Source organism: Nomia melanderi, chromosome 9, assembly GCF_051020985.1.
Source record: "Nomia melanderi isolate GNS246 chromosome 9, iyNomMela1, whole genome shotgun sequence".
Classification (NCBI taxonomy): Eukaryota; Metazoa; Arthropoda; class Insecta; order Hymenoptera; family Halictidae; genus Nomia; species Nomia melanderi.
Window position 1 is genome coordinate 14096197 of NC_135007.1, and position 24900 is coordinate 14121096.

The window sequence follows — 24900 nt, forward strand, 5'->3', positions numbered from 1 at the left end:
ATTCGCGCGGAGAATTTATGGGCGCGGACGGGAGGGGCCGGATCGGATGCGCCGGCCCGATACTCGGCGGTCGGGGCGACGGGCTCGGTTTTTATGGGTTCCGCGTGGGCGCGGGTCGCGCGCGCGGGAAAAATACGACCGGCAAACGGCGTCGGGTCGCGGGTCCGAGCTGATACCAGACGCGGAACGGCGGAGCGAGGAGGACGAAGCGGGGCCCCGTGGGCACACATTACCGTTCTTAAAGCATCGCAATACCTGTCGAAGATACTTCGAATTGGCTTACGTATTGTTTATTCGGCGATTTGTTCGCTTCAGTGCTTAAGTTTTCTTTTCGTTCGCGCGTTCTACGTTTGTTGTTTCTCTCGAGTGTTATTCTTTTACGTTCGTTCGTTCGTTATGTTCCCTTGCGTTTCTCGTTTTGGTTGGAACCGGCGGCGAACGGGACACGCCTCTCGTTTCCCATCCGGAGCGGGGACGCCCAGTATCTTGTATTCACGTATTTTTTGGCTTCCCGCTCGCGTAGAGTTTCAAGTAACGAACTTGTTTATTCTTTCCACGATACGTTTCTATACTGTATACGTATGTATATCCGTATATCCGGACTGGAGAGGGCAGAGCACGTTTTTCTACGTCGATCAACGAAAGTCATCCGATCACACGATCTCTTCTCTATCGAACCGGCGATCCTCCGGGCCGATTCGAATCACCAACGCGTCTCTCATATTTACGCATCTCCGCGATCACGGGCCGCGAATCCATCGTGTCTACGCGATCGCCACGTCATCGCCGGGGACGCTGCATCGTGGACTCGAGGGATGACCGGCTATCGGTAGAAGATACGGTAACATCCTCCTAACGCATCCCCGAGCCGCGATACACGCGTCCCCGACAGCTTCGATCGCGTGAGAGTTCGTTGCACCGATTCGAGAAAGAGAAAGGGCTGTTCCTCGTCTCGCGATCACCGGACATATCCGTCTCTCGATCTGGCTTGATGAATCGGCAACCGTTTTTCTCTCCTCTCTTAGCTGCTGCGACAATCTGTCGAATCTCTGCGGAAATTTCCAACCGTCTGTTCGAATCTGTCTCTAAACGGTGTTCACGAGCGTCTAATTCTCGCGATCGACGAGCTCCGTCTTCCTTAACACAAGCGCCGTGTCAGTCACTGGTGACTGGCGCTTCTGAATGACTAAAAATCAATCGTAACGTACAAGACAACCGATGTGAAATAAAAATGTTTAACAAGGCAACTAGGTTGATAATAGTAACGCAAACGTTGCAAACAATTCATAATTATTCCTAGTTTTCTTTACAAAAGACAAACTCTATGTGAAGACGCTTAAGATTTTCGTAGCTCTTCTTACTTAAGAATTCTTATTCTCCCATCGTCATCGTATCGTCTACATTCTACGATGTATTCGTCACGAGTAACACACTTTGAAATCGCAGCGGAGCTCGTCGATCGCCAGGAAACGGGGTAGTGCACTCACCTTCCTCTCGGAGGCGGGAAATCGGGAAATCACGTCTCTGTCTCTCTAACTTCTGGTGTTCTGCATGAAAACGCGGGCGCGGCGGCTCGCGGATTCGCCGACGGCGGGGAGGCCGACCTCGGAATCGGCCGTCGTTCCTCGAAATCGAAAGCTCGGATAAAACCGGGCGGGGAGGGAGTTCGTTAGCGGTCCCGGTCGGCGATCCGAGAGCCCGCACGCGAGCACGACCGCGGATATTACCTAACATGCCATAAGACGAATGGTTCCTCGTATCGTCGGCGCGGCATTAAAAAAAATTATGGCTCCGGCTGGAACGCGTTATCTGGTTGTCGTTACGAGGCGGCCGCGCACCTGCATGCTCGTAGTTTCTGCCGGACTAATCTGCGTGTCACCCGCGGACGTGCACGGCCGGGCCGCGTCGGTGCCGTTACCGTTTAATCCGTCGCGTTCCGCTGAGAAACGAGGGGGCCGAGAGAAATGAGCGTCCCCGTCGAACGTTCGACGCGCTCGAAAAAGGGACGAGAGGAAAAGTTCGCGCGAGAGTGTGCGACGCCGGTACTCGTGACGTATCGACGCGCTCAATCTTGAGGATCTCGAGCGGTTTGCGCATTGTTCTTTCGCGGAGGTGATGGATAGACGCAATTATTAATTATATCGCGATGGAGATCTTAGGGTGTTTAGTTATTCGTCTTGTTATGGCACTCGGAAGTTACTCGGTGGATGGGGTTCAACGATTTGTCGTGAAACTGAGCGATCAGAGGATATATTTGAGTTAAGAAACGCTGTTTTATTTCAATATTTCACATATTGGTGTATTTTGCAGAGGTTAATATTATATAGAAGACTTTATAACGAGTTGACGTGTTAATCTTTTGCACTCGAAAGTGTTTCGTTAGAAATATTCAACAGTTTCTATTAAGATATGGACGAAACTTCTGAAAATGGAGTTATTAAGAAGTCGTACTTAAATGAGGAAACGTAGCTATTTTATTTCAATATTTCACATATTGGTGAATTATGTAGAGGTTAATATTATATACATATAATATTTTCTATCGAAATATGGACAACACTTCTAAAAATGAAGTTATTAAGAAATCATACTTAAATGAGTAAACGAAGCTATTTTATTTCGATATTCCACATACTCACGAATTATACGAAGCTCCATAATTTCTCTATCGAACCATATGGCGACTGGGAGTTCTCTCGATTGCAAAGTGTCGAACACCGTCGCGGAGAAGCGAGAACATTTTTGCAGGGCGAAAGGACCGTGTCGATCGACACCGGATTTCGGGACGATTACCGGCCACGTCGGCCGTGGCTGGGACGCATTAACCGTGAATTCAATATTGACCCGGCTAACCCGCGTATCCATCCTCGTGTAATTAATTAATCGATCGATCGATTCCGCGGGACAATACTGTGATTGCCGCAAATGACAATCGCATCCGCTTCCGCGCGACCGGGTTCTCTTATAACGATCAGCGTCCGCGTGATCCGCGCCGCGCGCCACCGATCATCGGCTTCCTCCGCGATCATGGCTCCATCCTGGGATCGGACCAATAGAAATTGATTGGAATTATAATGCCGACATGGCACGGTTGTCATTAACGGCTCGCGGTCGCAGCATTTGCTATCCTTTCGACCAATAATACGAATTTCCATCGGTGAAACGGTCTACGACAAACGTCAGCTAGTTCGAGCGTGACTAAAATTAAAGTTCAACCCCTCCGCAGCCGTTTAGAATCTGCTGCTCCAGATTCTTTAACCTTTTCCTCGCCCGATTCTCCGGGAATAAGCTTGCCGCGTGAATCTTTAAACGGATTCGAATTTGTGAAGGATTACCTAATACTCCACTGTCGAACTTCTCCGATCATTTCTATAGATAGACTTTAGTAGCCTGTCTATAAACAAACGTTTCTAACGTGTCAGACTCGAAAATTTCGAACCGAATTCGACGAATCTAAATGTTACCTATTGACTTCTATAAATTATTACCCATCTATTATTAATCTTTTACCTTTAGAGTAAATATACACAAAATAAGTATAGAATTCGTTTCTCATTCTACTGAATTATTAAAGTTATTTTATCAAGCACAGTTCAGAAATAAATCATAAGCCAGGGTGTTAACCCTTAGCACTCCAGATTGTTTCGTAATCTATCAGCAACTGCAATTTTTATAGTATTCTCAGCGAAAATGAACAATGCTATAATATTTCTTCGATCTTTCATTTTCCTTACTACAAAATTTGGTTGCGCGGAGAATCTGATAATTTTAGGGTAGTTTCTTTAAGATCCATTAAAATATTACAACTGGTGCAATATTGGAGCCTACAGGGTTCAAAGTGTACACTAGCATCAACAGCGCCGACAACTTAATTACCGCAACACTTCCCTCCGGTGATCAAAGGATCAAGGGGTGTATTCATCGATCACAAAGGCTCCGCGTGAAGTCTGATTCCGATCGAGCGGCCGATTCTTTCCGGTCGGGACCTCGGACCGCGTCCCGAGCGACGGAACGATGCGCTGTCGCCATTTCCATTTCCAGGCAGTCCACGCTGCGGTGCTCTAGGCAGCCTGTTTCCTTTTTTATGCGCGCATAAATCACGCGGGGCGCCCGGGGCTTCCGTGGCGGAGGCCCCCCGGCCGCCCCTCTCGATTCACCCTGTGCCACTGCGGCTGACAACTAATTTCTCTTCCCGTCCGACTTTTTTCCCCGGGCCGTGGCGCGTCGGACGCGCGCGCGGGATCGCTTTTCGCGCGGCTCTTCCGCTCCACGCAGCTGCTCGGAGGGCCTTGTCTCTTCACCGGCCATCCGCGCGCAGTTTTGCAATCGTTACGGAAGATGGACGACCAGCCGCGCGAACGGGGGGCGTCCGTCACGCGGAGCATCGCTTCGGATCAGGGGTTGTTCGCGGTTGTACGCCGTGGAAGGGCGTCGAGTAAATTCGTCGGGATGATTTCGGGTGAGACGGTCCGATCTCGTTCAGATCGTCGAGTATCCTTGTTTCCGATTTGTTGCACCTGCGACTGACCTCCCGCTGCGATTAGTAATGATCTGTAGGTTTCCGGGTGCAAGGGAGGCAACTTAACCCTTTGAACTCTGTAGGTTCCGATATTGCAGCAGTTATGATATTAACCCTTTGCGGACGAAGATTTGAAATATACGAAATTCTCAGATGAAGTTGAATTATATATCGATTGCTTAATTAATAGGGAAATAGGTAACTACGTGATGATCTCTTGCTGCTTGAGTAATTGAATCCTTTGTTTGCAACTTAATCTTCCAAATATGGAAGTTTGATCTCGCCGAAGTGTCGACAAGTAAAGGGTTAAATATTTAATAATTTTATGGTGGTTTCTTTAAGATTCATTGAGATTTTCCACACATCCAAATTTTGCATTGACAAGGAAAATAAAAGATCGAAGAGATCTTTTAAGAGAAGATAAAACTAATAGTTATGATCAAGATAATAACCTTCTCATAGAAATATCCACCCTTTGCACCCATTTTTTCAGTGGAAATATTTAATATTTTCCGACGAGATACAGACACTGTTTAAAACTAATCAAACAATAATTCACAGATAAATTAACCGACAAAGTAATTTTATTTAATTTCCTATAATACAAAGTTTCATTTAAAATACTAAATATTCAATTTAATAGTTTCGCTCGAGTGCAAAGGACTTATCTTCCTCACACATAAATGATATTCATTTCATAATTTCCTTTAAAAACACCGACTCTCCACACAGCGGCGAAACGGAACTCCGCCGGAAGTGTTTCGGAAATAAACGTCGGGCTCCCGTGGAATTGGAAGTTACGTCTGGGTCGGTGTAATTGAAAGGATGTAGCCGGGAGAGCCGTTGCGTCGATGATTCCGCGCCGCGCTCGCGTAAAAGCCACGGAGGAATAATTCCGGGCTTCGTGGCCCCGATGCGAGGGTTTCGGTTTCGTTCCCTATCTTCCCGTCCCGCTCGCTGTGTTTATTCTCCGGCCCTTCTTTTTCGGCAACCGCCGCGAACCATGCGTGTACCAGCAGGGACGGAAGCGCGTTCTATTTGCCCCGAGCTCGGGGCGCCACGGTTCCGCGTGAACGGACGAAAGAGGATACCCGCATTATGGATTTCGAAAACGAGCGCCCGTGAAACGTCTGGCCGCGGATTTCGTTCGCGGGGAATGTAGGTATGTGGGCGATACGTTTGCCTCTCCTGCGCTGCGCTGAGATGACTCGCCTTTTTTTATTTTATTGCGAGAACGAGAGGTTTTCCCAACTAGATTCCACGGTTAACTGGTTAATGAAGGAGAATATACTCGTGGAAGTGTGTAAATGGAGATAAGAGGGATAGTTAACCCCTTGGCTACTGTTGGCTTGACAAATTTCGTGTACTTGGCGTTCATAGACGGATGTAAGATGTTCACAGTAATCGAAGCTCGCTTTGATTCGACGTAGGTGGATTCGAATTCAACAGTTACATCTTCTGATAGGTGTCTATTGTATAAATGTGATTATTTAGAGTGGTTTAATGTAGCTTGATTCAACATTCTGCGTTGCCAAAGGGTTGATAAGTCTAAGTAGACCACTAAATGGCAATCTTTCTATAAATCTATATTATATAATATTAATTAACTTAGATTGTTTTCATTTAGTTCCAATTCAATTTTTCGATAGTTTCTGCACAATTTCTTAGGAATACCCATTGACGCGATATTCTACGTTGCCAAAGAGTTGAATAGCTCTCTAGATCACTAAAAACAGTTGAAAATATACAATCTTCCGTTAGTCGTATATTATATAAATGAAATTACCTTAGATTGCTTCCATTTATTTCAATTCAGGGTTTCGATACACTTCCTCAGGAATACCCGTCGACGCGACGTTCTACGTAAGGATTAAATAGCTCTCAGTAGACCCCTAAAAACAATTGAAAATATACAATCTTCCGTTAGTCGTATATTATATAAATGAAATTACCTTAGATTGCTTCCATTTATTTCAATTCAGGGTTTCGATACATTTCCTCAGGAATACCCGTCGATGCGACATTCTACGTAAGGATCAACCCTTAGCACTCCATGTTGTTTTGTAATCTATCAGCAACTAATTTTTATAGTATTCCCAGCGAAAATTAGAAATGCTATAACATTTCTTCGATCTTTTATTTTCCTTAGTACAAAATTCGGATGTGTGGAGAATCGAATAATTTTGGGGTAGTTTCTTTAAGATTCATTCAAATATTTAATATTACAACTGGTGCAATATTGGAGCCTACAGAGTTCAAAGGGTTAACCGTGTATAATGACCCGATACACGAAATATTGGAACAAACATGCCACGTCGAGACGTTTCTGTTTCAAAATGGTCAACGATGTCTTTTACACAATGACAATCTTGTTGCATCACGCATATTAAATTGCTTCGAAATGTATATACAAAATGATTAACGAAATTAACGTCCACATCCGCGTAAAGTAGGTACAAACCAAATTCATCTTCGCGAGACATTGTCAAATCTCTAAATTCATTTCCAGCGGTTATAGCTAAAAACAATAAAAAACATAGACGATCCAAACAAGATCGATGTCTTATACGTATCTCGCATCGTCGTATTTCGTTCGGTCACCGTTCTGCGTTACGCGATTCGTCCGACAACGAAATCCCAGCATCGCGAGTGGACATTTCCCCTCGGCCGTGTGCACTTTTCGCTCGCCGCCGGTCGGCACGGACGCGAGAGGCCACTCGAATCACGTTCTCCTTCTCGCGTAGGCTTCCAGTCCGCGAGGGAAAACCGTGAGTTACGCCGGCGAGCACAATTATCGGGGATTCCGAGTCGATAGGAGGCAACAAAGCGGCGTGGCGTGACGCTGTTCAATTGCTTCGCGTTTATCTAAATGATGTTCTCGTTTCGATTAATGGAACACGGTGAATAGGTAACTGTACGATCCCCCGCGGTGCTTGTTTCTCGACGACGTCTGAAGCCTCGAGCCGCGCGCTTCCCTCCCGCCGGGGCGCGCGCCGCAGACGTCGAGCTATTAATGATGCGAAGTCATAACCGAAACTTGCGGAGTTAACGCTACGAATATTCAGCGAACTTCCCGGGGAATCTTCGCGCACCGAGACTAACTTCGTTCTACTTCGTTGGAAATGTTAATACACAGGTTTTTCGCGGGGAACTCCATCGAATCGAGTGGAAGACGGATTGCAGTTCAACTGTTCGAGCCTTACAGTCTGCAAAAACACGCTAGAAATCTACCGAGCGTTTTTGTTTCAATTCAAAAACTACGAGTATCCTTACAGTAACAAGCTTTCAATGCTTCGTTATTTTCCTCAGTTCTATAGTTCGCGAGGTTAGTCGTTGATGTTTTCGACTTCGCGATTCACGCTCCGATCCTACTTCTTACAGTGATTATCTGTGAATTATCGTTAAATCAGTTTCAAACAATGTCGTCTTTATCTCATCAGAAAATGTTCAAATATTTCTACCGAGAAACTTCGGAGTGCAAAGGGTTAATGAAACTCGAACGCGATTTTACACAACTCACGACTCTACAACGTCCATCTTCCTTTATAACTTATAACACTTCCTTAATAACAAATATAAAAATAAATAATTAAGCTTCATCTTCTACATAGACCGACACATGTAACCACTGTAACGAAGCACCAGGCGCCTTGGGACTCAAACGGTTAACACCGACGTCATTTGATCTGTCCCGATAAAAAAGAGATCAGCGTAGCCAAGGGACAACGTTCAGGGAAACGTTGAATCTCCCTCGCCGGTTGACACCGCGTCGACGTTCAGTTCCGAACGTCACGCAGCAACGCGACGCGCAAAGTGTTAATTAAGATCGCTATTGTCACGGGGAACGGTATTTTTCAAGCGCGCACGCAACGTCGGCCAAACTTCCAGTCAAACCATCTCGTCTCGCAGCAATATTCTCCCGAGGATTGTCGCGCGCGACTCCCCAGCCCCTCGCCGCCCCCTAAACCCTTTGTGTTTCCCGTACTGACGTACGAGCGTTTATCCGCGGGTAATTTGCATACGCGTCTGTTTGCATCGCCGAGCGTGTTTAGGCAGGTAGCAAACAAAAAGAGCCGGGAACAAGGGCCTGGCCGGGGTTGATCTCTCGCGTGTGCGCGGCGCCATCGTTCCACACGAGACCCGGAAAAACAAAGTCGCGCCAGGGGGATTTGCATTCGGATGCGGCGGCGGCGGTGGCGGCGGCTTCGCCGAATCCACGGTATCCGCGGTTTTTCGCTACTCGCCGGTTCACGGCTGTTTCAATTCTCGAATATCCGAGCGAAACTCGCGGACGTTCCCGCGATACTTTCCCCGGAATCACGTACGCGACGGCCCTGGGAAACGGGATCCGCGATGCATACGTGCAACGTGGATTTCCGACGAACGTTCGATGTGCTGCCGAACTCTTCGGTTTCTTAGGAATATCCGCCGCCACTTGAGATTAACACTAGGTTTACGGAACGCGTCAAATTGACGCATATTGGATTTTAGAAATATTATTTTGTAAATGTTTACGCCGATTTTCATTGATGCTTTCACACTGACGTATCCCAATTACCTACTATCGAATCTCCAGTTTCCACAATCTAAATAAACGAGCATCAATTCTTTTAGGAATAATAGAATGCAGTGTACAATAAATGCTCGTAAACCTAGTGTTAAGCTTTTGAATGCTGAACAATTTTCGTGGATATTTACCAAAAATGAAGTGATTGGGTGTGTATGCAAAAAAATTGGTAAGAGTAGTTTTCTGATGAGATCACAAATATTGTGTTACAAAATCATATCAGAAAGTAACATTTATTCGGATAAATTTACTTTGATTTATTTCTTGAGAAACATAGTAAGAAAATTATAATTGATACTGATAAACAGAAGTGCCTCCGCGTTCTACGCAATTTTGGCACAACACGAGAGCGCTATGGCGCTCCTCAGCACTCAGACGGTTAAGCTTTTACGGATAAAGGTTGTTGGGAGTACGCGAAACCTGCGGATTCTGTTGAGTTTCAGATCAAATGGTTGAATACTAGAGAAGGGAACTATGTACTGATTTCTTGCTGTTTGAGGGGTTGAATCGTTTGTTACTTGGTATTTCAAAGATGAGTTTGTTGTCGGTAAAATGGCGTTCGTTCCGAATTTGCATTTGAAACTGAATGAACTACTGAATTAGGAAACTGAATTATGAGGATAATTATCATCGCTGAATCGACTAGCGGGATAAGTCTCAATCAAATCGACACCCTAGTACTCCTTCGAACCGATAAGGTTCAATATTACTCTCGCCAAGTTCATCGTAAAGAAGTTCATACCCCCGACGCACATTTCGTCCGGTTTCACGTAATTCCCAAGTCTCCGTCGTGCATCGTTAATTCGCGGGAAGTATCGGTTTTCGCCTCGCGCGTCGCCGCGAGTGCCAGAGGAACGAGATGAGGAGGAGATAAGGGGGCGAAGCGTAATAAATAAACGTTCGCGGAAAAATGTGCTAATGCTCGGGGGCCGGGGTGCAGCGGAGCGAGGGTAACGAGGCGAGTTTTTCTTCCTGTTCGTCGCGCTCCTCTATTTTCGAAAGAGGTCGAGAGACGAGCGGCAGAAGGGGCGAGGGGCGAGCGGGCCAGTTGACACGGACCCTGGAGAGGGAGCGAGGGTGGACGACGTTTCAGCCGTGAGGGAGGAATCGCCGGCGCGGAGTGTAGCGTAATTTAATGAAACAAATGGAGACAGGAGTCAACTGCGCGGACAGAGAGCTCCAGACTGGGAAGGAAAGGAACGAGGTCCGAAACGACCGGCCGGAAAACGAGCGGGTAGAAAGGAACCTCTCGCGCAGCTACAGGGTGTCCGACGATGTCACTGTCCGGGCTTAACCGTTTCACCGTCGCGGTCGCCGACTACTGCAGCTTCCATGTTGCTTGGAAATAATTGCAATACGTCTCGTGTCGAATGGAAATTTAGCGTAGATGTGGTACGTTACTGGATAGCGTATCGTAAGGAGTCTGATATGAATTTATTAGCACATGCTTACGGGCATTTATTGTAGTTTATTCTATTGTTCCTGGGGAAGTTGATATTCGTTCATTTAGATTTTGGAAATTATAGATGTAGAAATAGGCAATCAGGATTCATATTCGTGTCATTGGATCAACGAGAACCGATTGAAACATTTATCAAGAAATGTTTATAAAATTCAATCAAATTGACGCGTTCCGTAATCCTAGTGCACTCGAGAGGTGACTCTCAGTCACTTGATTTGATATAATAAAGTTAGTATTGTATCGATATGTGAAGTATTTATATAAAATAGCTTTGTTTCTTAATTTACGTATGTTTTCTCATTAGTTTTAATTAGTGTTTGTTTTATCGGAATGTGTCGAATGTTTAGGGAGAAGCTTCTGAGAGCAAAGGGTTAATGTAGGGTGTCGACCTAAGTTGCTCGATTGACAGTACGCAGCGACGAGCTCTGAATGCCGGGAATCGAAGAACAGGACGAATATTGTGAAATAATGAGAATAGAGAAAAATAGTAGGAACGTGATAGAGTCGAGTCGCGAGTTTTGAATTACGCTTCTGAATTACTTGAAACAATCGAAACACGCAAGATAATCCATGTCGAATCAAAATGCTTAATAACTAAGTCGAAAACAGTAATGCAAAGATTGTAACACCAAATAGTAAATATTCCTTGCTACTTTCATCTGCTAAAAACAACTCTACAGAAAGATAGTCAAGATTTTTACGGTTCTTAACGCGTTAACCAATCAGCACGGGACACTCGAGCGCCATTTCCTCTCAACCTCCCTCCAATCGAAAACGAACCAAAGCAACGTCACAGGTTCGATCCACAGTACCTTCATTTCGCGAGTAAGCGTGGAATATTCAGAGGCAGCTCCGCTCCGCGTTTCAAGGAACACCCTGTACGCGTCGTGTTCGAGAAACAGGGAAATAGAGTCCTCGTGCAATTCAATTTCTCCGGCGTTTCCGCTCGGGAAGACATCCACCCCCACGGGGAAGCTGACTCTCGGCCTCCCGCTCCGTCCCCGGCAGCATCCGCTCGAGGAACGGCCTCGCCGAGGTTTGCGAAAGTTGGCCGCAGCCTGGCAGGTTTCCCACTCGCGGTCTGACCGAATATTTCTCCGGCGCTCGCTCGACAACGTCCCCGTCGTCCCCCGTCCCCGACGCGCGCCGGATAAAAAACCGGTAACGCCGGTTCTCTCTCCGCGGCGTCCTTTTTCCCCCGTCTCGCCCTGGCGCGCGCCACGGGGTTAATTATTTTTCCCGGCGGCGTAAACAACCAGGAAATGCAAATCCCGCCGCGCGGCAAGTGGAAGTCGTTGTTTCGAGTGGCGGCGGTCGGTAATTAGGTTTTCCTCGAAGAAACGGGACCGCGCGATCTCGGACACTAACCGCACCGCAGTTAGAAACTATCGACGTGTCCGCTGAGAATCGGTTTCGAGTTCTTGGAGGAATTCACCCTTCGGATGTTTCTTGCTAGAGATATTTGAACGGTTCTTTACGAGGCGAATACGAGGCTCTTTGAGACTATTTCGAAGAGAATCGCCGGTACATCGAGGAACGAAGCTGTTTTGTTCCAGTGTTTCATGTATCGAGGCGTTACGCAAAGTTTAATATTAACATTAGGTTTACGGAACGCGTCAAATCGACTACCCTAAAATTATTCGATTTTCCACACATCCAAATTTTGTACTAAGGAAAATAAAAGATCGAAGGAATAGTAATCTTCATTTTCACTAGAGATATAAAAATTAGTTGCAGTTGCTGATAAATTACAAAACCATCTGGAGTGCTAAGGGTTAATATTATAAACCAAAAAATATAATTTTATTCCGAAAGTATAAAATCTTGACCGAACTCCCCTAGAATCGACTAACTAACGAAAATCAAAGAATTCATCGCCGGTTTCAAAGTGTCAACGTGTTAACACTAACTACCGAGTAATTCGATTAGATCTTATAATCTATCCATAGAGACTCCAACACTTGAGATTCCATTCGATTTACAATTTAGTTTACATCTAAATCAATTTCATCGCTCATTTCCCTAAACATCTGTTCTTCCTTAACACTAGGTTTACGGAACGCGTCAAATTGACGCATATTGGATTTTAGAAATATTATTTTGTTAATGTCTACGCCGATTTTGATTGATGCGATCACACTGACGTATCCCAATTACCTACTATCGAATCTCCAGTTTCCACAATCTAAATAAACGAGCATCAGTTCTTTTAGGAATGATAGAATGAAGTACAATAAATGCCCGTAAACCTAGTGTTAAATAAAATAGCTTTGTCGCTTAATTTATCTATGAATTATCGTTAAATTAGTTTTGAACGATGTCGTCTATGTCGTCGAGAAATGTGGAATGTTGACTGAGAGTCACCCCTCGAGTGCAAAGGGTTAAGCGATTTGTTTCGCTGAAAAGGAAATATCTGTTGATAATAGAAGTTTGAGGAGTAAATGAGTAACGATCATAATCTAGCTAGAATATCTAATAAGACAAGTAATTACAATATTTTAAGTAACTTCACGTTCGGCAATTATCTTCCTATATTCTTACAAGCTGTTCCAACATTCTTTACTATTCGTTAATAGTGACCATTTTGGGCTATAATTTACTTAACTATAAATACAAATACACAGCAGAGTGCTGTAGTCGTTACGTCATTTAATCAATTACCATTCAGTCTTCCCATCGGAAAATCAGTTTACCCTGATTTATTCAAACGCCGCAGACTTTCGGCGAGACAGGTCTCGCCCACAGTGCGCCGTCGTCCGAAAAGAAGGCAATTCAGTTTCGCGTTTGAGACCGGCGTTACGGTCGCCGGAGCGGGAACAGCCGGCAAAAACGTCGAGACCGGCGGCTGCGGCCGCGCTCGCAGGCGCGATTACAATTTCCCCGGCAAAGAAGCAATTTTCCGCTCGGGGCGTGCCGGCGGCTCTCGCGTCGCCGCCGGAAACTCCGGATAATTCGCAATTAATAGGGAACGCGGTCCCCGGCCGGCGAGGGGGGGACGGTCCTTCGCGGAACTTCGACGCATAAAAGAAGGACGGTCTCGTTAATATGCAGATCGGATCGGGTTCGATCTTCCGCTTACGCGAATGTAAATTCAGTCGGGGGCCGGCCGAGAGCCTTTCGCCGGATATAAGAAGGAAATCTTGTTACGGGAGTTTAACGTGGAATTAATTTCAGTTCGCCGGGAGACCGTTCGCGGGGTTATCAAAAGTTGTCCGAGGACTTCTCCCCGAGGTTCCGCGGCGGTGTCAGCTCGGGCTCCGCCGAAACAAAGGGATCCCCCGCGACGGACGCCTCGAAGTTGCACGCCAAATATTTGTGCGTCGGACGGGTCCCCGTCGCGCGGGAATCGATTAGCCCGAGCTTCCGAGTAGGAATTCTTGCCCCGGACATCCTCGGCGAAAGCTCCGGGACCGAGTTTGCGGTCGCCGATGCGGCGCTTCGAGGAACGCTGCCCTCTCGCGCTATCGATTGAGCGTTAGCCGGTTAACCCGTAGTTGGCTTAAAAATAGGACAACGTAGACTAGCGCCGCGTGGCCGCCTCCGTGTTACATAAACCAGCCTGCGGCCTGATCCTCGGGACGTACGCTGCTCGATAGAACCTGCTAGGAGTGACGCTCCGAACGACGCTCCAACCGGTTACCCTCTTTCCTCGCTCTCTATTCGTCGATACGGTTACATGTAATCGAAAACTAAAGACGATACTGTAGAAAAGAAAACCGAAACGATGGGGCGTTGGGGAGGATGTATTTTGGGGAGCGCGAAAGTGACAGTCTACGATCTCTCAATCTAATATTTCAATTTCTAAATGTACAATGAATACGCCGGTTGGTCGGTGTAATATATATCTCTCCGCTAGTGGGGAGTGACGGACGCGTGGGATTCCCAAAATTGGGAAAGCCCTACTTCCCCAGCGGTCCGTCGGTTGGTTCCGTTAGCCGGAGACTCGGAAATTTCTAACGACCGTAGCAGCAGCCCCAAGGATCGCCTCGACTTTGAATTACACGCAGGTGTAAAATTCGTAGCTATTGCCTACCTCGGGCTCGATCCACGGATTAACTAAAAACAAGCAATGGGTCCCTGGGCTTTATCGCTGCTAGGATAGGCTCGCGAAAGGGTTTTTCATATCTAATGCCTACAATATCATCGTTGATCTCCGTCCATCGAATCTCAGCTAGTCCGAGGTTCTCGGCTAGAGCGTCGTCTTCCGCAAGCTCCGGCCGACGCCTGCTCGCGCAAACTCGCCGTCTTCGGGGACGCGACGGGAGCGAGCGCTTCCCGCGACCCTAAATCGTTCCGAGCAATGCGGAGGCGTGTTATCGTACGGGGTTAGGAGGTCTACATGCATAATGCAGAGCGCACGGAGGCCAGGCTGAACTACTCAACTGTGTCAGGGTTAACCCCTTCCTCGGCGCTCGATTCCACGTGCAGATTCCAGCGTTCCCTCCTCCTCCCCCTCCTCCTCCTGTCATGTCCCCCTCGTGCCGCTCCGGCCGCGCGCCTTCCCCGTCCGTCGTTTCTGTTTCTCCCGCTCCGCGAGAGTTCAGGGCTTCGCGGCTTGTTACGTCCGCTAATTGGCGGCATCGTCTTCCCTTTTCCAGCATTGTTGTTGTTAATGCCACCCTCGAGATGAGCCGCCTAACGAGATAATTAGCGGAGCCCGGACCGTTAACCCGTCCCAACCGTTCGGCATCGGGATCCGCGATCCGCGGCGCTTCGTCTGCCGGCGGACGCGAGCTACCCGGTCCGCGGTCTCGGATTGGATGGCAGCCGCCGATACTGCCTGCGCCTCCTCGCTTCGGGAATAAGTAGGGCGACGGTGGCGAAATTGAAAAATCGCGTCTTCTCGCGATAAGCTCGTTCGGCTGACCCTGTGCACTTCAGACGCGACTATCGTCGTCACTTGACTGGATCCGGTAAAAAGACGGTTTTCGATGTTAACCCTTTGCACTCGAGAGGTGACTCTCTGTGGCCACTTGATTCGACACAGTGAAACTATAGAATGTGGTGTTTAACACTAGGTTTACGGGCATTTATTGTACACTTTATTCTGTTATTCCTAAAAGAATTGATGCTCGTTTATTTCTTGTTTGCTCGTCTTTGATTCATAATACTGTCGAAGTTTCGAAATTGGATAGAATGAGTATAATTAGCCTTCGTTCCGAGATGAATCTAAGTATTACCCATCTAAGTATTATTCTAGTAATTAAATCTAGTATAAAATCTAATTTCACTTGACTCTAGTGTTAACCAGGGAAAAGAATCCTAATATTTCCTTGATAATCTAGTTACTTAAATGGAGAGTTAAATATTGAAATCCTTCTAGTTAACACTAGGTTTACGGGCATTTATTGTACACTTCATTCTATTGTTCCTAAAAGATTCCTTTTTTCCACGTCAATAAACATTTCCAGCGAGAAATTGTCGAGCGATAGCTTAAGTTCATCATCATCATCTCGTAGAACGCTTCTGTCGGTTACTTCCAAGCTAGATCATCAGTTTCTAACACCTGGACCACGAACTCCAGTCCACAATGATCGAACACAACGCGGCGTCAGTAGAACCAGTCAACGCGTCGTCAGACGCCGTAGCAGCCAGTCGCCGATCTCTAGCGGCGGTCGCTCGCGAACCGTTCCGCGAATTGTACAGCGATCCCGCTAGCGAGTCGACAATGGCAATGGCGTCGGATTACAGAGCCGAACTTAATCGATTAAGAAACTTGCTCCACTGTCGTCGCTTCGGGACACCGATCCGCCTTGTATCGCAAACTCATTTGGGATTACTAAACTCGGCGAATCCGTTCCCGGCCCCGTGTCCGTGCGCAAGCGTGTGCGTCGGAGTTAATTGTCCCCCGGCGAAAGTGCTGCTGCCCCGCTTAATAAGTTTCCGCGAGAACTTGCCGCGTAAACCGAACGGCGGTCCGACGGAAATCCGGGATCCCCGAAAGAACTCGCGGGAATAATTAGGCGAGCGAGGGGCGGCCGGCAACGGGGACGCGATTATTTTTGAGAAATGGTATCGAATCGCCGGGGAAAGGTCTCGGGGCGAGTTGCCGCGTTAATGCGGAGGTCCGCGGGGCGGGGCCGAGCAGTTTCCCACGGCTTTCTCTCGGAACTCGCGGAAACTCTGTCGACTTTGGCCGGCGATTCTCGAAAGAACCAGCCGGCCGCCTCCCCCCGGGCATGTTAATGAATTTCCACGCGAACGCGGAAACTTCCGACACTGAAACAAAGCGTCGAAATAAGTACCCGGGTCGTGGAAAGTTCGGGACGCGTACCGGTTCCCTGAAATTCAGCCGGAACTCGGCCCGTCCACGGATCGGCCGGTTAATATTTGGGGCAATAAGGCAGTACTCTAGATGGTTGAGTGAATGTTGGCTGATTTAGATATGTTTGTTAGTGAGGATAGGTTTTTGTATGTTTCTCGACGTTTGAATGTGAGTTTGTATTGTTTTGCTGGACAGTGGGTGGTACTGAAACAAAATGGCAGGCTATTAACCTAATGAAGAATATATAGAGTATTATATGTTGTTTCATTTTGCTTAACTCTTTGGAGTTAGATGAGTTAAATAGTCCCACTGTTTATTTAGGTTTTTATATATGGTGAGGTGTTTGAATATCAAAAAGTTGAAGTTATTCATAGTCCTACGGTTGAATATTTGATTTAAGGTTGTTTTGTAATCTATCAGCAACTGCAACTAATTTTTATAGTATTCCTAGCGAAAATTAGAACTGCTATAACATTTCGATCTTTTGTTTTCCTTGTTAGTACAAAATTTGGATGTGTGGAGAATCGAATAATTTTAGGGTAGTTTCTTTGAGATTCATTCTTCAAAATATTTAATATTATAACTGGTGCAATATTGGAGCCTACAGAGTTCAAAGGGTTAAAGCTTCTCATCCAGTCGCAATCTATGAACTAACTGTAAATAGTAAACAAGTGAAACCAACAACTTATACAAAACACTAGTAAGTTGAGATCGTGATTCACTAAGCTCGTGTAATATTTTGCTATCGACAATTGTAAGAATACAACAAAATTTTCCATTCTACTTCAGTTGGAAATTTCATTCGAAGATAATACATTGATAATAGCAAAATAGTCGTTTCCTTTGATCCGTGGGTAATGAACAACATTGATTCTTATTAAATTAGTTTAGAAATCTTCATCACGAGTCTCACTCGTCATTGTACAGCAAGAGGTTAAGGTTGACGAATCGTGGTGCAGTGAATTCCATGCAGCTCGGATTGTCTTCTCACAGTCCCGTGCCCCGAGGATTTAAATAAATACATTTAAGTCAGCCGAAATTAACTCAGCCAGCGGAAAAAGACGATTTACGCGTACCCCTAATATTAACGCCGGCCTGTTTAGGTAGGAAGTAGATTTATTCGACGCCGGAACGGTCGGAGTCGCGGAACGACAAGAAACTCGCCGCGTCTCGTTAACATTTCACCGAGTCGGTTACCGGGAAGATCGACTCGATCTCCGGAGGACCGCGACCCTTTAAATATCAGCCTTCAGCCGGCCGAAAGAACGGGGATGGCGATGAATTATCAAAATTTCCGCAACACGCGCCGCGCAGCCCTTCTTCACTGTCGGCGTGGCAAGTCGCGCGTTCGTAAGGGAATCCCGTTCCCCGTGGGAGTGCCAGGACAATTTCCGACGGCGTTTTATTTTCCACGGTCAAAGGACACGCCGGCATGAATTATCGATTATCGTTCTTCGACCGGTACAGTTCGGAACGAGCCGGGGCGTCTTAGTTTCCCGTTTTAGTCCGCCGCGGATTCTACTTCGGGCAGGTTTATATCTGGAAGATTGACTTTTATCGGTGGGAAACTCCTATAAGGAAACCCTCTACTAGTGGACAGTGTAACTGTATTCGATCGACACCGGAAAAGAACGTTCGTCGCGAGCTCGACGATAAGTTGCAAGAACGACGCGATACTCGGGTCCGACGGACAAGTTAATTATTTGCCGGTGAACGCCATCGGCCGACCGCGTCGCTGTATATCCTCGTTGCTCCACATTCTCCGACCGAATATTAGAAAACGTTTCGCGCATTAGTCACTCTGCACTCTGCGGCGGCGACTATTAAGGGGGAACCGGGCCAACGGGCATTTTAGGCGGCGTCACGGCCGTCGTCGAACGCGGCGCGGAATTGACAATTAAATGTAACGTTAAACGTACAATGCGTCGCATTGTGACACCGGGGCTTTCGAGGGGCGGCGTTTCGCATGCAGCGACGCGATAGAACGCGGGGGACAATGGAGCGCGGACTGGAAAATAAAACAAAGTCGGCTGACCTACATGAGCGCCGCGCGTAGGTGTAAACGCGAGAGTTCGCGCGACTCGTTCCGCGGAGCTTACGTTTCCTCCGTTTCCCCGCGTATCCGCTTTTCGTCGGTTAGATCGAGAAACCGACCACCGCGCGGGAAACGGGAAATTCGTAGCTCGGTTCGCAGCGACGCGACGCTTCCACCCAGTTCTCGATCGTTCGAAGGAAACTCCGGAAATCGTCGATCGAACGCATCGTCTTTGGAACGAGCCGAGAACGGGTACGCGACGAACCGGCTGGGCCGCTTAATTTCTGCCGTCGCGGCTGAACGAGCCCGAGGAAAGGGGTTTTTAGAGTGGAAAAAGGAGCGATTGTTTGTCCCGTTCGGGGCATCGGGACGCGGGAACGCGTTCCCGCATTGTTTGTCCGGGAGAGGGCTCGGTCGAGCGCGGGGATCGCGGTATCGAACGCCGGGAGAGCTCCGCGGCGGCTCCGGGTAGGGAATAATATTGAAATCAGTGCGGTTCGTTCGTGCGCGGCCGCGAGCGCGCGACGACTGCGACGCCGGCCGGCGACGACGCCGCAACTAGGCCAGCTCGAAATAGAAACCGTCAACTGGGGCAGTCAATGGCCAACGTGCACGATCGTCACGGCATGTCCGCGGGTTTTCTTGCCCCTTCGACGTTTTTCTCGCTCCTTTTTCCCCGTTTCTTCGATCGAGCCCGCTCGGCAAACGCGCGCCGGCTCCTCCGTCGCGGACGATCCTCGGCCGGCCGTCCGATTTCGATAGGGATCGATCCGCCGCGGCGCGCGAGCGCCCGAAGAATGCGAGGCTGAAACGGGGACGATCGTCGACAAGCGTTTTTCCCGTTGCAGCCAATTTTCCCGGCCGTATCGCGTGTTCTCCGATCGATCCCGGCCAGCGTTCAGCCACGAGCAGCCCCGGAGAATCTCGGCGCACGGTCGACCGCTTCGAACGCACTATGCACCGTTTTTCCGTAGATCGCTCGGCAAACTCACTTCGCTCACGTCGACGACCGACGAGACGCTGCCTCGCACGAAACGCGCGTCCGGCAGCCGTTCTGCCACCCGCCGCAGGCGAGATGCACGGGAACAAAGGAGCCGATCGAGGGACTCCCCGATCGATCCGTCGCACGACGCTGCTCTGTATTCTGTGTCTGCTTGGCACGCCGAAGATCATCGATCTCGAACGTTGGAATCGCTCCCTATCCAACTTCCTTCTCGAACTCCGCTGAAATTCCATTGCGCTACTTTAATCGCTGGATTCTTAACGCGGAGTTCCCCTATGCCAGGGTCGATGTTCCTACGGTCGGCTCATGGATCGTTTGCTTCTTGGAATTCGATTAACGGGGAGATCTCGTTCCCTTTGAAACCGAGAGCGAACGAACGTCCGACGATCGATGATACTCTCTTTCTCTCGCATGACACTTCTGCACGCAACGCATGCTGGTTTCCGCGCTCTTCCCTATTCTCTCAGCAGCACCCCCTCGAACCACGCACGACCGTGTCCGGGGATTACTTTTTCATCGGCGCGCAACGAACCCCTTTGCGGGCCGTAGGTAGAAGCTTGCATGGAGGAGGACAGCTCCGCGGGAACGCAGCGAGCATGAAATTTTCACCGGATTCACGGCGCGCCCCGCGGTTCGGTGACGGGGCGGGGGCGCCGCCTCGCTCGTTGCGTTCCGCGGTTCGCGCGGACGCGGCTCGCCGACCGGGTCGCGACGTTTCGCTCGTAGATCGTTTCCGCTCTTCACACACGCTGCATCCTCTGTCTCGTCATTTGTCATTTCATTAACCCCGGCAGCTGGTGCGAGCGAGTCTCGGACATTCCGATCGCGGTATCATTCTCTCTTTCCCTCTCTCTCTCTCACTCTCTCTCTCTATCTCTCTCTCTCTCTCTTTCTATTTTCTCCGTCATCATCGTTTCCCTTGGTTCTCATTAGAGGAAAGAAGCTCAGAGTTACCGATAGAGTCCACGTGCCGGAACACGCGTCGCGAAACGGTACCGAACCGAGTCGAAGACCGTACCGAACGTCACCGCGCGATCCCGAAGAGTGTCTCGCACCAGTGTGCAGCCGTTCATGCCGATCCCTCGTTTATGTTGCGTGTTGGTGTTGGTGCAAGGGGCAGGAGATACCGATATACATATGGTACGAGTCGTATCCGACCCACAGTGGCGAGGGTTACGAAGGTCGAGTCTCGAAGGTGAGCCCGAATTCACCGTACGGCGTGGCGAGCCTCAACCTGACCGACATCCGCGAGAGCGATCAAGGATGGTACGAGTGCAAGGTCGTCTTCCTCAACAGGTCGCCCAACAACAACAAGAATGGCACCTGGTTTCACCTGGACGTTCACGGTGAGTACACGCGCGAGCGAGCGGACATCGTCGTTCCCGCGCGGTTCCGGCCCGATGATTAGTCAGCATCGCGGCCGAACGACCGCCGTTACTAATGGCCGACCAATTTGCACGCGCGCGGACCGTTCCGCGCGATTGATCGGCTTAATCGCGCGATCACAGATCGGTCCACTGGCGACGGTCATCCATCCGCGCGACCTGTGACCGGAAATCCGGCGTTCCTCCGTCGGGAAACGGAAAAATCGGAGGAATCTCGTAACATCATCGTATCCATTCGAAAATATTCAAATACTCCCGACGATCGGTTGATATCTCGAGTCCCTCTCCGCAGTGGAGTCGCCGAAATTACGTGGCTCCTAGCTGTCTCATTAACATCACCCCGAGCTTAAGGCGATTTCGCGGGGCGACCGCGCTTCACTGTCTCCCTGACGGATGGGGAAAGTCGCTCGGGCCTCCCTATCGTTTCGCGAGGACTTGTAAATTCTTATTCCCCCGAATGGAGTTTCCTCCTCGCGTCGCCGGGGGGAAATAGGAGGGAAAATCCGGTAAGCGACGCTGATAACAGGGGAACGAAACAGGGGGCCGAACAGCGGAGGAGAAAGAGGACGCAACCGGGCGAAGGGAAAAGGAAGGTGACGTTCCACGGCGGATTCAATTCAATTCTTTTCGTCGAGCGGCGCGATAAAGTTTTACGCGTTCCGTCGACGCGACGGCGACGACCGCCGCGGCGGCGACGACGCCGAGGACGGGGTCAGCGAACCGAACGATAGGAACGGAGAACAGGAAAAATGGCAGCCGAGGAGAAAGGAGAACTTATTGCCGCGTTTTGCCCGGCCATAAAGCGACGATGAACGGCCTCTGGGAAGAGAAACATTTAGATGGCTTAGGAAACGCCGCATCCTCCTTTTCCCTCTCGTCACGCCGCGCGTTCCCCTCCACCCGCTCCCCATAGTTCCCTCTTTCCGCCCGTCCAACTTTCCACTCTCGTTCTCTGCCGAGCCCACGGCCACCACTCGACGTTCTCGTCGACGACGTTGACGACAACGACGCCGACGACGTCGACGACGGCTCGGATGACGGGCCAACGTCAGCGGCGAGCGACGATTGCGTCGACTAAGGATTTGCCAGCGGCGTCAAAGGCGGAGAAGCACTCGGCCGGCGAAAGCGTTCCTACTTCCTTTGTACTTCTTTTTTCCGAGCGGTCTCTCCGCCGGTCGTTTGCTCGCGTTACACCCGTAAACTGTTGCCCCTGTTTCCGCCCCCTTCCGCCTCGTCGGCCCTTCCGTCGGGCTTCCTCCCCGATCGCCGGCGCGACGAACTTTCGGGAAGTTCGCGACAGATAGCGGCTCGTCGCGAATAAAACCAAGAGCGCAAGCGGAGAAAGAAGAGCCGCGAGGAAGCCGGAAACGCTCGAGGAGACCCCGCGGACGCCGCGACGTCCCTCTTCCGGATTTTCCTGTTCTCCCTCCGTTAGCCTCGTCGCTGCTTTCGAGTACGGTAAATATTGGATAATCGCGACGCGAATTGGGACTCGAGTGTTCGAATTATGAAGAGGTTCTCGATGGCGCGATTATCCAGTGTCCGCGATTTGCCAGCCGACGCTCGTCTGTACGCGCGGAGGAGGGAGACGCTTTGCGCGCGGCAAAAATGGACCCGCTCCTTTGTGCCGGCGCTGTCGTCGGGGTCGTTGAAGGGCCGTCGTGATTCCTGTCGGAGGTAAAAACCGCCCGAAGAGCGCGCGGAGGCGTCTTCGCCGAGCGGCCGCGCGATTCGAGGGCTTGATTGTTCCCTTAATGCCGTTTCCGCGGAATAATGCACCGTCACCGGGTGCCGCGGTCGTTTTCTCGTCCGTTCGACGACCCCATAAAAGTCTCGGGCTCCTTCTTCGACCAGCGATCGATGAAGCGGCACTGCAATCGGACCGCCGATCTCCTTTTTTTCGGTTTTCCCATCCCACCGCGCCGGTTCCGTCGCTCGGCTCCTTGCGAGACACGTTCCGTGAGTCGGTACCACCGTGCACCGGTGAAATGTCGGCTGGCTACTCGCGTGTAAAAAGTCACGGAGGCAAAGGGATCCTTTCGATCGCGGTCGAGTGGTTGCGGAAACTGACGCCCTCGGAGGCACGAACGAAACAATTCGAAGAGATGCGATGGGGGAATTTTTAATGATCAGACTGTGGACTTTTATGGGAATTCGAGTGTTCGAGGGTGTAAGGTAAAGGCACCATTTTTTAGGAGAAGGGGAAACTAGGTTTTTGAAAGCAGTAACCTTTCGTTAGGCGCGATAGATATCAGCTTCGAGACACTTTTAACTGAATTAAATTGTTTATCGTAGAAACTGACGATTTACTTCATTGACGTTGACTGTATTGCAACTTCCTTAACACTAAAACTACCAGACGGGTAAAATGGCATTCCTAACGCCTCTGTGCAATTATTAAAAAGACAACAAATGTTTCTCTGAGAAGTTATTAAACAAATCGATTCAACGCGCAAACTGAGATCTAAATCAGTTCGACTTTCAACAAATGCACTCTCGGAGTTTTTACAGAGAAATTTCAGAAACTCAAATTAACTCGGTAGTTCTAGTGTTAACGTTGCCATTCAGAAACGGCGTATAGAAAGTTCTTTGTTTCATCAGAAGTTCAAAACAGCGTTCTCACGCATTGGGTCTCTAACTCGACTACTGCCTTTACCTTAATTAGAAAAGTATACTTACGATAAGAAACAGTTTTCAGCAAACATAAAAACTGTAATCCGAACACTTGCTTCTCGTATCACGTGTATTTGAAACGTGCATCCCCCTGTAAATGCATAAAGGTTCGCAGAGCATCGATAATCTGGGACACTCCGCTGCGAAGCAGTCCCTTTGTCTCCGCGGCTTTCAGCTCCCAAGCAATCAGCGGCAAGCGAACGTCCGATCGGCGCGCGGCGACGGAATAAAGATCGTTCGTTTCCACAGCGCCGCCGAAGTTTAGCATCACGCCGGAGGACATGATCTACGTGAACGTGGGCGACGCGATAATTCTAAACTGCCAGGCGGAAGGCACGCCGACGCCCGAAATCCTCTGGTACAAGGACGCGAATCCGGTCGAGCCGTCGACCACCATCGGGATATTCAACGACGGCACGGAGCTCAGGATCTCGACGATCAAGACCGAGGACATCGGGGATTACACGTGCATCGCGCGTAACGGGGAGGGCCAGATCAGCCACACGGCCCGCGTGATAATCGCAGGTGAGTAGAGAAACGCCGGCCGCGAACACTCTTTCGTCGCGAGCGGGCAACTCCTTCCGTCTCCCTTCTCCCGGCGAGTTCTCTCGTTGAAACGTTGCGAACGGGTGGGCAGACGTAACGCGCGATGGTCGCAGACACGATCATAAATGCGAGCGAACAACCCGTTCCGCCGATACGCGCGCCGAACGCTTGTCGTTCTCCGTCGAACGTTGCCCCGCGACGGAAAACCGTTATACCCGGAGAGCGTTTAATCCGATTAATTCGCGGGCGTGACACCTGATCGCGACAAAGACTTCCACGCCGCCCGCTTCCGCGCCGGGAATCGTGTTAATCGGCAAGGCGACGCATGGCCGAACGTGACGCGAGTAAATTTGCTGAACGGCATAAACGCGCGAGCCCCGTAATAATGGCGGCTCCTGGCGCTGCTCCGTAATCTGTCCCCGTTGTTACGGAAGTTGACGCGAAA

General features: G+C 49.3%; 1 protein-coding gene across 15 annotated transcripts in view; it reads left to right on the forward strand.

Moving 5' to 3' along the window:
• Nucleotides 1–24900, forward strand: part of LOC116433709 (protein turtle) — a 235762-nt gene that overhangs the window by 174931 nt on the left and 35931 nt on the right. For 13 of the 15 annotated variants that reach the window (XM_076370870.1, XM_076370869.1, XM_076370879.1 and 10 more), the window contains 2 exons: nucleotides 20972–21197; nucleotides 24159–24434. In XM_076370870.1, the coding sequence (XP_076226985.1) occupies nucleotides 20972–21197; nucleotides 24159–24434 (502 nt within the window). Of the gene's footprint in view, nucleotides 1–20965; nucleotides 21198–24158; nucleotides 24435–24900 lie in introns of all 15 variants that reach the window. The other 2 variants (XM_076370878.1, XM_076370883.1) reach the window with 2 other exon arrangements.